The 16797-nt window shown below is 50.3% G+C and overlaps 5 protein-coding genes across 5 annotated transcripts; 2 read left to right on the top strand and 3 right to left on the bottom strand.

The window, feature by feature from the left end:
* Positions 1–617: 617 nt before the first annotated feature.
* Positions 618–8724, bottom strand: CABS01_03605 (beta-ketoacyl synthase domain-containing protein; the record flags this gene model as incomplete). Its single annotated transcript, XM_060536980.1, has 12 exons — positions 618–1520; positions 1577–2051; positions 2129–2457; positions 2526–2600; positions 2659–2952; positions 3016–6602; positions 6658–7111; positions 7181–7293; positions 7355–7478; positions 7538–7606; positions 7672–8116; positions 8168–8724. 12 exons carry the CDS (start codon positions 8722–8724, stop codon positions 618–620), a joined length of 7425 nt encoding a protein of 2474 aa, XP_060391238.1.
* A 262-nt stretch (positions 8725–8986) lies between these two features.
* Positions 8987–9208, bottom strand: CABS01_03606 (uncharacterized protein; the record flags this gene model as incomplete). The annotated part of the gene is made up of 1 exon (XM_060536981.1): positions 8987–9208. One exon carries the CDS (start codon positions 9206–9208, stop codon positions 8987–8989), a length of 222 nt encoding a protein of 73 aa, XP_060391239.1.
* Positions 9209–10054: 846 nt separating this feature from the next.
* Positions 10055–11554, top strand: CABS01_03607 (AMP-binding enzyme; the record flags this gene model as incomplete). The annotated part of the gene is made up of 1 exon (XM_060536982.1): positions 10055–11554. One exon carries the CDS (start codon positions 10055–10057, stop codon positions 11552–11554), a length of 1500 nt encoding a protein of 499 aa, XP_060391240.1.
* A 917-nt stretch (positions 11555–12471) lies between these two features.
* On the top strand, positions 12472–14151 carry CABS01_03608 (cytochrome P450 monooxygenase; the record flags this gene model as incomplete). Its single annotated transcript, XM_060536983.1, has 1 exon — positions 12472–14151. The coding sequence occupies one exon, from the start codon at positions 12472–12474 to the stop codon at positions 14149–14151; it is 1680 nt and encodes a 559-aa protein (XP_060391241.1).
* A 932-nt stretch (positions 14152–15083) lies between these two features.
* On the bottom strand, positions 15084–16766 carry CABS01_03609 (uncharacterized protein; the record flags this gene model as incomplete). The annotated part of the gene is made up of 5 exons (XM_060536984.1): positions 15084–15222; positions 15300–15483; positions 15558–15744; positions 15806–15872; positions 15934–16766. The coding sequence occupies 5 exons, from the start codon at positions 16764–16766 to the stop codon at positions 15084–15086; spliced, it is 1410 nt and encodes a 469-aa protein (XP_060391242.1).
* Between the last annotated feature and the right edge of the window lie 31 nt (positions 16767–16797).

Consider the following 16797-nt stretch of genomic DNA (forward strand, 5'->3'; position numbering starts at 1 on the left):
CTACGAAGGGCTGAGCGTCGTATTGGTCAATGATCAAGTAAGGTAGTATACCGTATGATTCGCCACATCACTCATAGACTCATATCACAAAGTCTATTATGGAGATGCGAGATTAATACCCAGAGCTCAATTGTAAACATCAGCCGGTCAAACTTTGTGACGAGCAATGGATTCTCAGGCATCTTCTATCAAGTGTGGAAGTTTATTTTATTATTTCCTAAAGGGCCGACCCGCCGTCCCGGTCTCTCCGGGGGCGGTGTACACGATCATAATCACTTGTGAATAGGAATCTGTGCAACAATTCTCGTACAAATTTACGCCATTACCCACAGCGAGTGTCGATTCTCGTTGTAGTGAAGCGTCGATGTCTAGGCACGGCTCCCGACCCCATGCCCCCCAAATCTCAACATCAACTACTTTGATAATCATGACCGCCTCACCTTGCAGTGACTAGACGGAATATAGTAATCATTTGAAGTAACTGGCAGAGACTCTCATCTTAGAACGAGAGTGTCTTGCAATCGAACAAAAACTTCGGAGTAACTTTTCTTTTCTGTGCCTGAGATAGGAGACCCTCCTGAAGCAGCCCAACCTCAACCTTGAATAAATTTCGTTATTCAACTGATGCCCACATCTTGCATACGATTTCTGTACACGGCCGAAAGTCTCATCGCCACCAAACCACCCAGCGCGATCACACTCGCTGCACTCTTCATCTCGAGAACATTGAGGACTACACCAACTTTTTGTCTCAGCCAGTTTCGAAGCTCAACTGTGACCAAGGAATCCGTTTGCAGCGGAATTGTCAGGTCGACGTCCTCATCTTGTCGCATCATGAAGCCCCGCAATGCTGCACCAATCTCCCCAGCCAGGAAGTGTTTCGCCTCGTCTGATTCCAGCCGTGAGGGATCTAACACACATCTCTGAAGATAATTTTTCAGAGTACTTTCTGATGTGTGCTGATCGATAGGACCGTCTACAGACACAGTCTTTGCTAGGAATCCGGCCCGTGGATCTTGCTGCCAACCGGTTCTGTTTATGGAAGACGAAGACCGCATTCCGATGGCAAGCTGACTCGGATTTGAGTAGCCTTCCATCGAATGCAGTAAGGGGTGCGTATGAGTCCTCTTCTTCGCTTGAGATCTCTCAATCATCAACTCCATGGCATCAAGGAGGTCCTGTTCATGAAGGCAATGCTGAGAAGTTAAGCGAAGAGCTTCGAGGCGATTGGTCTCCCTGGCAAGAACACCGATGTCTTCCATGATGCCAATATCAAGTACGGAACATGCTAGACCCTGAGAATGCCGGTACTGAACAAATGCATCGAGGAATGCGTTCCCAGCAGCATAATTGGCCTGTCCAATCTGTCCTCCCAAACCCGAGAGGGAGCTGAAGAGAAAGAAGAAGTCAAGAGGATCTCTCTGTGCTTGGAGAGCGTAGTGGAGATTCCAAGTTCCTTGTACTTTTGGTGAGACGGCAGTCTGCCATTGCTCAAAAGTCATGTCGGCGAAGTGAACATCCTGGGGCATAGTAAGTATTTATCCAGAAATCAGAAAATGCCAGAAATGGGACATACCTGAAGTACCATTGCAGCGTGCAACACCCCAGCAATTGGAGTAGTTGCTGAGTCAACCATCCTCACCACATCCGTCATCTCGTTGACACTACCAGAAACGGCTTGAACCGTGCAGCCTAGAAATTCAAGCTCCTTGAAATATGCTGAGTGGGCGACATCTTTGGCAGATCTGGAAAAGAATATCAAATGACGAGCCCCCTTTTCGATGAGGAATCTTCCGGTGGCTTGACCCAATCCTCCAAGACCGCCGACGATGACATAGGTTCTATCCGAACGGAGAGATAACCTTTGTCGTAAGGGAAGAGCTTGGAGCTCTATGTTGCTCTCGGGCATCTTGATAATAACTTGGCCGATACGCCATTCACTTTGCAAGTACTTGAAAGCTGACAGTATGTCAGAAGCTGGAAAGACTGTGATGGGCTGCGAGGGCTTATTGAGTCCAAACTTGTGAAACAAGAATGCCTGCTCCAGAAGACTGCAAGGTCTCATGTTAGTGAGTCAAACTTTGGATGTGGAAGATCTCAAGATTATGGTCTTGGAACAAGGACCTACCGAGTACTCTCCTCGGGCTGGTGAACTCTCATTTCCTCGAGGTCAATGTTCACCAAAGTTCGGTTGCGGCAACTCTTCAAAGCATCCGCCATTTGATCTCCACCATGTCGTACTTGTACCATCGTTCCAAACGGCTTGAGACATGCCCAGCTCTCCTGCATAGATTCAGGACGCGTGCTGAAGACGATGTCCACACCCCGGCTATTTGTCTCGTGTAGGATCTCAGGCACCAATGAGGTGATATCGGAGCTTAAGATACGGTTGCTCGGAATACCGTACAACTTCTGCAGATATCGGGCTTGTGTCGCATTCTCCGTCGTGCAGAACATCTGGGGCAGAGTTGAGTCAGGCTTTCATCCCAAATAGGTCCGCGCGAGGATGGACGAATGGAGCTTACCTCTGCACCGACCATTTTTGCGACTTGGATAGCAGCTAAACCAAGAGCACCTGGCGTTGAATGATTCAGAAGAGTCTAGAGAGTCAGCAGATGCCCAAGTAACGATGTGCTTATCTCGACAAGAAGAGCGTACCTGGTTCTTCCTCAACCTGCCAAGCTCCATAAGTCCATAAAGCACCGTGCTATAAGAGTAAGGATACGAAGCAGCCTCTTCAAATGTCATTTCGTGTGGAATATCTGCACAAAGAGACTCCGGGACGATGATTGTGGTGGCCAAGGAGCTACAGAGGTTAAACGCAACACGATCACCCACTCGGAATCGACAGGCCTTTGGCCCGACAGCTGTCACAACACCACTACCTTCAAGGCCAATTTTGGCGCAAGCGCTGCTGCTGTCTTTTAAGTGACCCGATGAGAATTTTGAGTCCTTAAAATGATGGTCAGTGTTCCGAGCCTTTCAAGTCATTTCTGGATCTTTCAGTTGACGTACCTCTGCGTTCAGACTGACAGCTTTCACTGAGACTTCCACACGATCATCGCTCAGCGTCGTGGCTTCTGACTCTTCCCATGTTGAAGATTGCAAAATTCCGGGCTTCTTCATCCTCAAGACCTTGGGTGCACCCTCGCATCGCTGGCGTAGGTCGTCGGAAACCTTGACAGAATGGAACCGACATATTTGAATCAACCCCCCGGAGCTGACATATTCAGAATCCGCCTTAGTGCCGTCAATGCTGCTTCGGTCGCCAAGAGACTCGAAGACAGTGGTCATGGCATTCCATCCGCTACCGTCGTAAGATTCCAGTTCAAGGGTGACTAGGTCAATCGACAATTCTCTCCGGATGCTGCGGGTCACACCCAGTGTCAAAGAGTACCTTGGGTCTTTGCATTGAATTTGAGAGGCTGCAGTGATCCAAAGGAATCTCTCATCCTGCGCAGAAGACAAAGACTTCTTAAGGTTTTCCCACTGGATGCTATCCATGTCATGAAGGAAGGGGCCTTCCAGATCTAACAAACACACGACGGCCTGACCATGGGGCAGCTCCTGCCCAAGGGAAAAGAACTGTGGGCAAATACCGCGGGATTCTAAGTTGCTGGTTGCTGCAACAACCAGATGATGACTTGGGTCTTGACAGATGATGCTGGCCTTGCTCATTTTTGGGAAGTCAGCAAATGGTGTGGCGACAGTGACCCTACCATGCTCTCCTGCGAAGGTAAAGGTTGAGGCATTGTCGAAGCCAGCGTGACTTAGTTGGTTCAGCAATATGTCAGGACTGCCCAGGGAGCCGTAGCCGAAATCGAAGTTAGTAGATAGCCCGTATGCGAATCGAAGAAGGTTGGATTCGGGGTTCGCATGTTGAAGAATCAGATGACCTCGCGGACTAAGCAGTCTTCGCATGTTGATTATGGAGGCGTTCGAGAAAGAGAATAGCGTAGGTTCGGAGATGATGAGATCGAATGATTCTTCCGAGAAGCCCTGCGATGATAGATCTACGTCCATCACGAACTGCTTGTAGGTAACAGCCGGTGCTGACTCGAAACGGTTTCTCAAAGAATTCGGCGGTTTTGAGAAAGCGCCGGTATAAACGTAGCTACCATATGGAACGTTGATGTCATTGGAACACAATAACTTTGATAGCAAGTCATCGCTCTCTCTCGCGCCTATGTGTAAAACTCTCAACCCTGGGTTCTTGTGCCCTAGAAGTCGAACAAAGTCGGTGAAGTCTACGTCAGCTATGAGGTTGGCAACTCCATCGAAATGGCTGGGCTGTGCGAGTGGCTTCATCGCATGGGGCAATCCGGAGAAGCAGTCTGCGCCAAAGGTATGCACGCGGAAGATCGACACAGAGGCGTCCAACGCAGGAGTCCGCTTGCAAGACTCTGCCATTTTACCGATAGCCTCGAGCCTTGCCTTGTGATTCATCGTTGCGATGTCGAAAGCGTTGAGGACATCTGCGTACCGCCCAGTCATAGCCTTGCGATATGACGCATCAAGCCAACTCTTGTAGTTCACAAAGTGAGGTTGGGTGGCAGGAAGAAACTGAAGCTGAGTTCTCAGATCAACGATGCAGGCCAAAACCAGTTCATTCAAAACGTTGAAACTGGCATCCATTTCCCGACGGCGGAATAGTTGAGTCAGCTTCGTGAAGTTAATGTCTGGCATCCACTTCAAAACGACACCAGCGTGAGGATCATCTGCTTCTTGGTCACTGGTAACTCCACAGAGTTGAGTGACCTCTAAGCCAGAGATCTTGATCACGACTTGTCCATCGGAAATTCCAACAATATTGCTCTTGGCAATTACTTCAGCCTCGTTATCGGCACTAGCGACAACATTGATCTGTCCGGTTGGTCGAGCAACATACACCTCTTGGATGTAAGTGGGAACAACTAGACCTTGGAAGTTTCGCTCCAGACCATGGGCCTCGGATATCATTGCCACATGCATGCTTGTGTCGAGAGTAACTGGATGAATCGAATAGGGCGAATTGGTGTAGCCTGCGAGCTTGCCATCCAGTGTTGCAAAAGCCTTGGCTTCCCTAACATGTGAAATGACGTTGGACAAGCCCCTGAAGTTGGAACCGTAGTTCAGACCATGTCTTTTCCAAGTGTTGTAGAATGAATTTCCTGAAGCTTGACGTGGTAGGATAGGCATGTCAGGGACAGCATGCCTCCGATCTGAGCCGGGTTTGCACTGGCCAAAGACATGGCTGACCCATACTTCACTCCCATCTACAAGTGAGGATATTGAGAAATCGTAAACGCTCTTGTTGCTCGAAGTCTTTGACTTTGACGGATTCAGTATCGTCACAACCTCGACTGGCTTTTCATCGAGAACCAAAGCTGCCTCCATGGACACAGCTTCCAGTGTAAAGTCCACGGACCCGTGAAGCTGCCTCAGAGCCTCTCCTATCATGGAAATGAAACCAGAGGCAGGAAGTGTGATGTTGTCCCGGATGACGTGTTCCTGCAGCCATGGAACATCCTCAAGCCGTAGAATACACCTCCAAGCGGGGCAGGCGTCCGAAATCTCTTCGACGCGAGAGCCGAGAAGTTCGTGATGGTCGAAAGTTCTGAAGCGCCAACTGCGAGAAAGTCTACTTTCTTGCCAAAACTCCTCATCGTAGTGCCATGGATATGTCGGAAGATCTGTTAGAAGCTGTCCAGGTGGGTTGACGGCAGTCATATTGATATTGATGCTAGCCAACCAGAGCTCCCCTCCGGTCTTCAGAACGGCTGAAACGGCATCCTGATTGCGCACCAGCGTCGGTATGTATTGGGCAGGCATGTCATTGAAGTTCAGGATTTGACGGATAGGCCCGGCAAGGGCGGAGTGAGGGCCAATCTCGACGAAAATTGGAGATTTGAAATCGTCTAGGACTCCCTGTACCGCTGTATTGAACAGAACAGGCGAGATGACGTTGAGAACCCAGTATGTATGAGACATGTCTGTGTTCTTCTCTCCTGTCACAGACGAATAGAACGGGATTCGCGGCTTCTTGTTCTGAAGCAGTCCCTCCAGACGGGATGTAAAACCTGCGGCGGCGGTCTTCATATGATCTGTGGCAGATATCAGTCCGGCGATCACGATACGAAACCGGGAGCGGTATGACATGAACTCACGAGAGTGGTATCCGCACTCAACGCGGAGCTTCCGGGCGAGAACATCCGGGTGCTTAGAGCTGAGCTCCAGCAGAATCTCCTCAAGAACATCGCTCTCGCCTGACAGCGTGACATTGGACGGAGAGTTATCACAGCCGATGATGACACCTGGGCGAAGAAACCGCTCAATCTGTTTCCTGCCGAGACCAACTGCTGCCATGCTGCCGTTGTGTGCAGCTTTGATGAGACGAGTGATCTGACCGCGGTGATAGGCGATCAAAATAGCCTCTTCAGCTGTAATTGCACCAGCCGCATAGGCAGCAGCGGTCTCGCCGGAAGAATGGCCCACTACTGCAGCTGGCGTAACGTCCCATGAGCGAAGTAAGTCGACGAGCGCGACTTGGATCGCAACTAAGCATGGCTGCGAAAACTCTGCTTCATGGAGGCGGCTCTCTCCTTTCGGGGCAGATAGTAATTCTGAGAGTTTCAGGTTATCAGTTGGGTTTCAGCAAGTTTTGTAGACAGTACCAACCTCGTAGTGTCCATGGTGGAGGATCTGGAAGACCTGCAAGAACTCCACCCATGGCATCGATCCTGTCTTTGAACAACCCCTCTTGCTCTAGAAGTTCTTTGCCCATTTGAGCCCATTGGGCTCCTTGACCCGTAAATACCCAGACTACATCTGGCGAGGCCGGTGTTGCTTTAACAACTGATGAAACCTGAAAGGGATTGCTACCGTCGGTCACACAGAAAGCTCGATATGGGTGTGTCTCTCGGTGAGATGCTAACGAGTGTGCGACGTCGCCCAAGCTTGCAGGGTTGTGACTCAAATAACTCTGAATCTTGTGGCCCATAGCACTGATTGACTCAGGATGTGTGGCGGAAAGTGGCAAGAGTTGGTGTTTTGGAACGTTAGTTCCTGCGCTCAGGCCGTTCGTTAGACTGGAAGTTGATATGCCAAAGCATGAGGCAGATTCCAGCAACACCTACGGAAACCAAGTTGTCAGCTCCAAATTCTTGATAGAAATTCTACATCCATCAAATTGGATACTCACATGAGCATTCGAACCACCGATACCAAAGCTGTTGATTGAGACCCGCTGATCTTTACCAGTTGGCCAGGGTATAGGCTCTGTGGGAACTCTGAGTTTGGCACTCTTCCATGGAACTTGAGTCAAAGTTTTGATCAGTAACTGCTTTCAGTGGTGTTGCATTTTGATGTCACTTACTTTGAGGATTAGGAGTCTTGAAGTTGATGTTTGGTGGTATGGTGGAGTTCTCCAATGCCAGAACCATCTTGATCACGCTGGAGAGCCCAGAAGCCCCTTCGCCGTGACCGATGTTTGGCTTGACCTAATAGATCTTGTAAGTAACCGATCTCGAAAGATTTTCCATGGCTTTCAATTGCTTACTGAGCCGATATAGATACCGTGATCACCCCAGACGTTGGCCACTGCACTGACTTCCAGGGGATCCCCAACCTAAGCATGAAAACATATACTTAGCCAAGTTGACATGTCTTCAAAAGTTCCTGCAATAAACTTACAAAAGTACCAGTTCCGTGACACTCTACCATCGCGGTCTTGGACAAGTCGGTGATCCCAGCCATCTTGTGTCCCCTTCTCATGAGCCTTTCGTGTATTTCAGGGTTCGGCGTCGTCAGTCCTAGGGTTCTGCCATTTCCCGCAGTGCAGGTTGACCGAATAACTGCCCTGATAGGATCGCCATCGCGTACTGCATCCGACACCTTCTTGATGTAAATGGCAGAGACGCCTTCACCGCGTGCAAATCCATCGGCTTCGGCGTCGAAGCTTTTGCATGCTGCTGACGGAGACAGCACTCCGTTTTGCTGCATTATAATGGTGTCCTTAGGGCTGAGGATGAGGTTGACACCCCCAACTATGGCAGATGAACAGTCTCCGCTGTGGAGGTCTTGGCATGCCTGATGCAGTGCAACAAGAGATGCGGAACATGCAGTTCGAACAACGACGCTGGAGATGTTGTGAGAAATCATAAGAGATAAACCATGGTAAGAGACTTACCTCGGTCCTGTAAGATCAAACTCATACGACGCCCGATTGGCAATGATATAGTCTCCATACACATCAGGTCGAACCTGTTGGAGGCTTTGACTGTCGCGAGACTCCAGCTGACTCCAGTCTTCTCCCATGGTTCCAACGTAGACCCCAACATCGTAGCCTCTCCATCTCGTGGAACCTGAATTCTCAAGGGCTTCATAAGCAACTTCGAGGAATAGACGTTGCCGGGGGTCCATGAGTTCGGCCTCCTGCTTTGTGAAAGACCAGAAGCTTGGGTCTACATGGGCCAGGTTGATGTCATCGAGAAAATAGCCAAACTCGCTGGGAACGTGGGCAGCTTTTCCACTGCCATACCAGGTGTCGATGTTGTAACGACTCTTTGGAACTCGACAGCGTCCGCTTCTGCCGTTGACGAGGAGGTCCCAGTAGTCGGTAGCGTTATGGACGCGTCCTGGGAGTCTCATGCCCATGCCTATGATTGCGATGGGCTCATACAGACAGGGCTCTTGATGGGTCTCATTGCAAAAACCATTCATTGGGGGTTTGGTGCTATTGGTCATGGTGTCAAGTCGATGTGTAGAGATTGATAGTACAGTCCCCTTTCCATACTCACTGCGTCCTACCCATAAAAGCGACAACAGGCACAATGCTTGATTATATGCGGGCTTTTCTGGCAACTCTGTGGTTCAGTCGTGACAAAATCTGCTAGATTGTTACCGAAATAAGAGACATGGCTTACTTCGAGGCTATGAGTCCAAGAGTGAATCAGCCTTTGACATTCCAATAGCGTCAATCTAGGCATGCAAAGAGTTGGCGGCTAATTCAGGAAAACTTGATTACATTGGTTCTTGTCCGGGGCTCCCTACACCTACAGTCATCATCGCGAATCGGTACGTAAAGGAAACTTCCGAGGTCCGCACATCTGTTCATGTGGCCTGTGATATTCATGAAGCTGATTCGGTCGGGAGAGGTACGGCACAGCAGGAACACGAAGTTGACCCAACGATCCAACCGCATTAAGCTTATAACCCGACGGCGTTCCATATCTTAGGTCAGACGGGACTTCAGTGTGGTGGATATCCTTCAAAGTTCTCACCAAAGCTGAGGTGAAATCTGCCCCTTCGTTGGCTGCTGAGTCCACAAATATGCACTGTGCAGACTTGTTGGTGGTAAGTGTCGAAAAGAATACGTCAACACACCATCTTCTTGCGGGATGAACCCCTATGACATTTTTTCCAAAATGGGAGGAATGCGTGGTTTGTCGAGCTGCAGCACAACATCGGTAGGATGCGAAGGATCAAGAGTTGTACGGCACAGTGTCTTGGTGGTTGTCCCCCACCCACACCATTTGCGACCTGCATGCTGGCGAGGGAGGATCCGACTCCCCGTGTCCGCATACCGAATGGGTTGCAAGATATGGAGCAGATAGGTTCCTGCACGTTGGCAGATACAGTGACCGGAGTTGAAGAACAAAAACCTGGAAACAACTCCGAACATCACCGGGCGTTCGTTGTCTCAACTAACTATTGGTAAAAGGCAAATTGTTAATATAATCAACAAGGAGGACTCTCGGCGAAGTCTTCACAATCCGACACGTTTTCTTCTGTGTCAAAACGCCCCCCCATACTGACTTCACCTTGCGGAAAACCGGCTGTTGTATCTGACGCTCCAATCATCAACACGCCATCATATACGGCAGGGGTTGTTGACGAAGTGACGTTCATTCGCGGCGACTCCCTCTCAGAAGTCACATTGCAATCCTCGCTGAAGATATCTACACCGAAACTACGGTTCGTCAATAAGAGCCCAACGCCGTACAACATACCCCATTCTAATTATTCAACCTTTTCTAGACTTTCAAGCTTTTGATACAGAGACGTCAGCGCACTGATGGAATTCCACGCTCCGGACCCAGTGCAACTGCATGCACGCTTACGGCCGAACGGTCTGGCCTGCATCGACCTCGCAACCAACCGCCGGTGGACGTATGCGGAACTCAACGCCGACATCCAACGCGCAACCGCGGTCCTATCCGAGCATGGGGTCCAGATCGGTGACAGAGTGGCGACCGTATCGGTCAATAATGTCCATCAGATCATTCTGCAACAAGCACTGATGAGGCTGGGCGCAATCCATGTCCCGCTGAACTGGCGCCTCGCCCGGCCCGAGCTCGCGAAGCTGTTGGCCGACTGCACCCCGACCATTCTCTTCACAGATCACGACGATCCACCGGAACTGCCTCTTGGCTGTCGCCACATTGGGTTTTTGACATTCTGTGCGAGCGTGGATGCCGCAGAGCCTGGCCCTCGGCTGGAAGCGCGGCCTTTGCACGAGACGTGCATCATTCTTTACACATCCGGAACCTCTGGGGCGCCCAAGGGGGTTATGTTGACCGGTCAGAGTATCTTGGCGACGACATTCAATTTTAGCATTTTGACAGAAGTCGATACGGGGAGCGTCTTCTTGTGCGACGGTCCCATGTTCCACTTCATGGGGCTCGTCGCCCAGATATGGCCCTCGCTCATGAGAGGTGGCACCTTCATCGTCTCTTCCAAATTTCAACCGGAAACAACCAATGTCCGCCTGAGCGATGCCGGACTCGGCGTCACTCACTACTTTTGCGTGCCTCAGATGGCCGAGGCTCTTGCCGGCGCATCAAATTTCAACCCATCAGCATGGTCAGCCTTGAAAGCCCTCTTTACTGGTGGTGCGCCCAACCCTCCAGCTAGGATCAAGTGGTGGCTGGGTCGTGGGGTCCGAATGGTGGATGGCTATGGATCAACTGAAATGGGGACGTGCTCTGGAATGCCGCTGTCAGCAGAGCTCATTAGCAGTAAGGCCGGTTCAGTGGGTCTTCCGGGCCCGTTGACGGCGGTCCGAGTTGTGGACGGAGGTGACCAGGAAGTTCCCGTTGGTGAGCCTGGTGAGATATTGGTCTCAGGCCCGAGCGTCATGCCGGGCTACTGGAATAGACTAGACGATAATATGGTTGCCTTCACTGAAGACGGCTGGTTTCGGACTGGGGACATCGGGCGGGTCGACGAGGAGGGCTACATTTTTCTTATCGACAGGCGCAAGAACATGTTCATATCTGGGGGAGAGAATGTGTATCCCGCCGAAGTTGAGGCTGCACTGGCTGAGCATCCCGGGGTATTAGATGTTGCAGTTGTGGGCGTTTCCGATCAGCTCTGGGGCGAAGCCGGGCGTGCCTATGTCATTATAGCGCCAAACTCTCAGCTGACTCACGGGGATTTGGTCAGCCATTGTCAGTCACTAATTGCTCGGTTCAAGATTCCGAGAGAGACTGTCTTTGTCGGGAGCTTTCCTCGTACAGGGTCAGGAAAGGTCCAAAAGCATATGTTGACTGAGGACTCTGTAGCAAGACTTTGAAGTTACGAATCCATTTTGTTCAAAGCCTTTGCAACATCGAAATTTTGATAGCAATTGCAACAAAATGTAAAAGAGTCAAGTCTAATGCGCTGTAGAATGCAAAAGATTGCGTCGAGGGGGAATCGAACCCCCGGCTCCCCGACGCTGCTTGATGGCAACGGAGAATTTTACCACTAAACCATCGACGCTGATGATCAACTCATGTGGAGTTGTGGATAGAGATCGTGAGAGGGCCTAGGTGTGATGGGTTGTGGTGTTGCGGTGCTGCTAATCATCGTGCTCTCAATCCTAGAGCGCCTCTCGATTTTGCGACACAGTTGAGGTGGGCAGAGGAGACAAAGTAAGAATACCAAAAAAGCTAAATTCCTTTCCGACCATCGGTCTCACATAATCCGGATGGCGGGAATGAGATTGAGGGGGCACCACCACGGTCATCCTATGTGTGGTTCGGCACGCGGACGGCAATCTTGTGAAAGTTGCTGACAAGGATTCGAATCCAGACCCCGTCTTACGGCGCAGGATGCAAGCTGCACAACTCAGGCGCGTCGACTAAACATCAGCTTGCTATATTGAGCATCAAAGTCCGTGTCAGCCAATCGCTGGGCAAAACCAACCAATGAAACAATCCTCGTTCAGCCTACGTGCTGTCACTCTAAGACAAGCGCTTATGATGTTGACAGCATCGATATCTCACCGCGCAGCCGCTAAAAAGCCCCTCTATTGAGTTTGCTGTTGCCTAGTCACAATTTGGGGCCTTCGCCGAGGACGCCACTGACAATTTGCTCCTTTGTGATTGTCTGCAGCAAGTCAGTTGGACATTGTCAACCTGGAAATCCGTATTTCCATTTCAGGTGGTCGTACACCCATTTTTCTTCCAACTTCACCATGTTTGATACCAGCATCTCCATCCTCCAAAAATGCCCGGCAGTGGAGCATTCTGGGGCTTGACCCCCATTATCGACATCCAGAAGACAACCTTGGCATTGGTCGTCGGTGTCTCACTCTCATTCTACCTTCTCATCATCCACCTGACGGTTCCGCCCCCAATCCCGGGCATCCCTTACAAACGGAGATGGCGATGGATGCCAGCGGGACACCTCGCCCCCCTCGGCACTTACTGGCTCCTGAGCGGTGAAGCATTCAGCTGGTTTTCTCGGGAATCACTCGATCTCAAGTCACCGATCGTGCAGATATTCCTCCCGACCTTCTCCCTCAGGAGACCCACTGTGATTCTGGCCGACCTACCAGAAATCGAGGAAATTGCCATGAGGAAACTGGGTGAGATGGACAGGGCATCGCTCATCCACGACATGTTTGGCTTCATCATGCCGAACGCAACGTTCAGTATGAAGACAAATGACAAGTTGAAGTCTCAACGACGCTTATGGGGCGTTGTTTCTTCATCGCAGTTCCTCCATGAGGTCGCTGCTCCCAGGTTCCATGAGTCCATATCACGACTCATCGACTTATGGAAGCTCAGGTCCAAGGCCAACAACCAACAACCGTTCAGAGCCACAGATGACCTCAAATCAACCGCTCTAGACGCCATTGGCGCAATCTCATTGGGCTTAGACCTTGGCATGCTCCAACAAGAGATACAAAAAGTAAACCCTAAAGCGCAATCACTAAACAAAGGAGATCTTGGACCATGCAGGGATGGGCCACTGTTGGTTCACTCAATGGAAATCTTGCTCCAATGTCTCAACTGGGTGACGACGAGCATCAGTGTGCGTCTGTCGAAGTGGGTTATAGGCCAGCTCTCATACTTTCGCCGTGCCCAGGCTGCCGTCACAAACATCCTCAACTATGAGATCAATGCTGCGCTTGTTCGCATCCAGAGTCAAAATGGAGACCAGAGACATCCGAGATGTGGCTTACATGAAGTCTTGAAAAGAAACTCGATGTTCTACATCGACCCCTCAACTCAAGGCCAGATAAGGGACGAGTTATTCCAGTTCCTCATCTTTGGCCATGAGACAACAAGTGCCGGGCTCGGATGGGCGTTGAAGCACCTGGCAGACAACCAGGCTGTACAAGCACGCCTGAGAAGCGCCCTCGTTGACGCTTTCGGGCTCGATAAACCTGGACTCCCAACTGCTTCTGATATCGCTTCAACAGATGTGCCATACTTGGATGCGTTCATTGCCGAGGTCCTCCGTGTATCGTACCCTGGCCCTGTGGCTTTCAGAGAGACGATCACTGGGTGCCAGATCCTAGGAGTCAACATCCCGGCTGGGACCCCCGTTCTCCTAGTTACAGGTGGACCCTCTTATTTACAGGAATACTATACAGAGTACGGCAGTGAGCGAAAATCCAAACGCTGGGACACCAACTTGGCACCCCTAGATCAGTTTGTGCCGGAAAGATGGATGCGCTCCGATGGCACATTCAACGCTATTGCGGGCCCATCCTTGCCGTTCTCAACCGGTGCGAGAGGTTGTTTCGGAAGGAAAATTGCGTTATTGGAAATGAAGTTTATGATAAGCATGCTTCTTCTCAGCTTCGAGTTCCCTGAGCTTGAGAGTCGCCTGAGCACATATGGGTCGACAGATGCCCAGATCAGACGACCTACTCAGTGCTACGTTCAACCAATGTAGAGCGCCGTTCGTCAAGAGTATATAATTGCCCAGTACAAGGACATAAACCGATCCAGCAGTTTTTCCTTCATTTCGATTTCGATATAGCAAGATATGAACTTGTACATAAAAGGAACACCCTTTGATGGAACCCAAATATAGTTAAGCGTGGATTTTCACCAAACCAAACCAGGGAGCATTGGTTCGTCTATTGCACGAACACTGATGATTACACTTTACTTCTTGTGCTTGATCTTAATAATAAACTGTCGTATGGTAGTACTACAGAATTTCCAGCGGATTCTCTTCAACTCAATTATCTAATCAATAGTCTTTCATTGCTGCCCGGCAGGATTGCTAGGAAAGCCCGAATGAGAGTGTATGAGAAGATCAACATCAAAAGTGTTATCCAGGTAGTCCGCCCAGAAAGTGTCATAAAACATCTGATCAGTTGCCTGATGAGAGCTCTCAGTTCCCGATGGTGCCTCGGGCTGGGATGGATTGAGGCCTGCAGAATCCAAGACTCCGTCACTGCCACGGAACGAACTTAATACAGCTGGATTGCCTTCTTCGCCCGCGTACTGCGGGGCAAATGTTCGGTAGTTTGGGCCATGCTTCGACTCCCGTTAGGACTTGCACGCTATAGAATGACGTAGTGCCGAGGAAAAACCGAGAGTACTCACGATGCTAGATGTCACGTTGACGATGGACCCCTGACCGGTAAGTCTTCTCATCAGACTGACGAACGATTTTGATATCCATAACCTGACAGGCCAGGACTTCGACAGTTGACTCAACGCCAGCAAGCATTGCCGTGATTTGTTTTCGGCTAGTTGCCGGCGGATTGGGTCTTTGCGGCAAATGACGATGGTATGGATGGAAAGAGCGCCAAATAATGTCGGGACACTGGATACTGTCAGAAGTCGGCATTACAAGCCTCATTTAGGTAGTTCTTACAGATGGATCTGTGCGGATCTGATAGTCTCAGCAGCGAGTAGGTCTTCTGCATTGCGAGTGATGGCGTCCGCTGCCATGCGAGCTTGCTTGTCTCTTTCTGACTCTGCTGGCGTGAGGTTATCGATAGCCTTCGGTCTGAACAGGAGGATATGGCAGTATCTATAGAGCGTCAACCCAGGATTTCCATTTTAAGATGAGTTCAGGGCATTTACTGATAAGTGAACTGAACCATGCTAGCCCAGAATGAAGCGCCGAGCGAGCCATCGAGCGGCGCTGGACTCAGGTGCGCCGGCAGACTTGAATTCCATCGGCGGAGCTCTTTCTTCAGCGACTTGGCTTCGTACTTCTCAATCATAGCACGACGTGGGCTGAACTCAGCGACTATTATATCTCCCACTATGAAGGTATGTTAGGTTCGCACCGGAATAGGTTGAGAGGTCATCAGTCTAGACTCGAGGGCAGACGCTCACATATTGTAGTCAGTTTCGCCATCTCCATGACATATGCTACGTGGTACTTGTGCTGAGCTGGTATCAGTCTTTCATCGCCGTTCTTATCGAACTCAAAGTCCTCCTCGGTTAAAGGCTCTATGTCGCAGTCCTCATCACGGATCCGACATGGTCGGCCGAATGCTGCAGAGGTGTGTCTATCGCGGGTCTAAGAGAATGCGATGATCAACTTCAGTCTGCCAAGTAACCTATATAGGTATTGGACTTACGTAGATGGCCCACCAAATCCTCTTCCTAAGTGATCGTATCCGTGGACTCAAGGCCGAGTGTGACACCCTGAACATTATGAGCATCCACTGTTGATTGAGAGAAAGGCAATAGGCTAGTTGCAACATACGACCTGTGCATGCCGAGAGACTGAGCCATAGTCGCGGCACAATTGACCCAGTAGCAATTATCCTTTTGGTCTTCCGGGCCAGCCCACCAGAAACCTAGAAGCAGCATAACAGCCACAAGATTCATGTGATCACTCTCGTACTCCGCATCGTAAAGAGCTTTGGCGCGAAGATAATGCGTTCTCCTCGCCGTAGCTCGATCAGTAAAGCCAGCTTCCTCGATGAGACTGTCATCGCATACCGTGAAACCGAGGAGGAACATAGCCTGCAGGACTAGAGGCGATGCCTGGCCTTGACGGTACTGTCGTGAGAAGTTCTCTCGGTCGAACACGGGGTACGCTACATGCATGATCTCGAAGAAAGGACGGATGAGCTGGTCCGCGATTTCTGGAGCCGGCATTGTGAGCGCCTCTTGAAGAGAAATCGTCTCTATGACCTTGGGTACATGATTGTAGGCAGACTGGTCTGCGATGCAAGCCGGGATAGGATAGTGGACTTTGACGGGCTCGGTTGAGCCATCTTTTGGTCTGTGGACAACCTCGACGATGTAAGATAGACTCAAATCTACCGAACAAGGATGTTGCCTTTGATTTCTCTGTGTTTGACTTGGTTGGAGTTGGCCATCGTTACTAATCCCATCGGACGTGACGGGGCTGTTAGTGAAGCTGCTGTCTTCGATGAAAACTTCAGTCGGGGCTTCCGTCTCTTGCTCTACTAAGCCCCGCTCATTTCTCCCGGGCTGTACTTGTGAAGATTGAGCCTGGGGTTCATGTTCATTGCGTTGCAAGTTGCGCTTTTTACGGATATATCTGGCGCGTCGTGAGCTTCTTTGCATTAAAGGACTTGCATCGGGCTGGGCGAAAACA

The sequence above is a fragment of the Colletotrichum abscissum genome, assembly GCF_030869225.1.
Source record: "Colletotrichum abscissum strain IMI 504890 chromosome Unknown Scaffold_7.1, whole genome shotgun sequence".
NCBI classification, from domain to species: domain Eukaryota; kingdom Fungi; phylum Ascomycota; class Sordariomycetes; order Glomerellales; family Glomerellaceae; genus Colletotrichum; species Colletotrichum abscissum.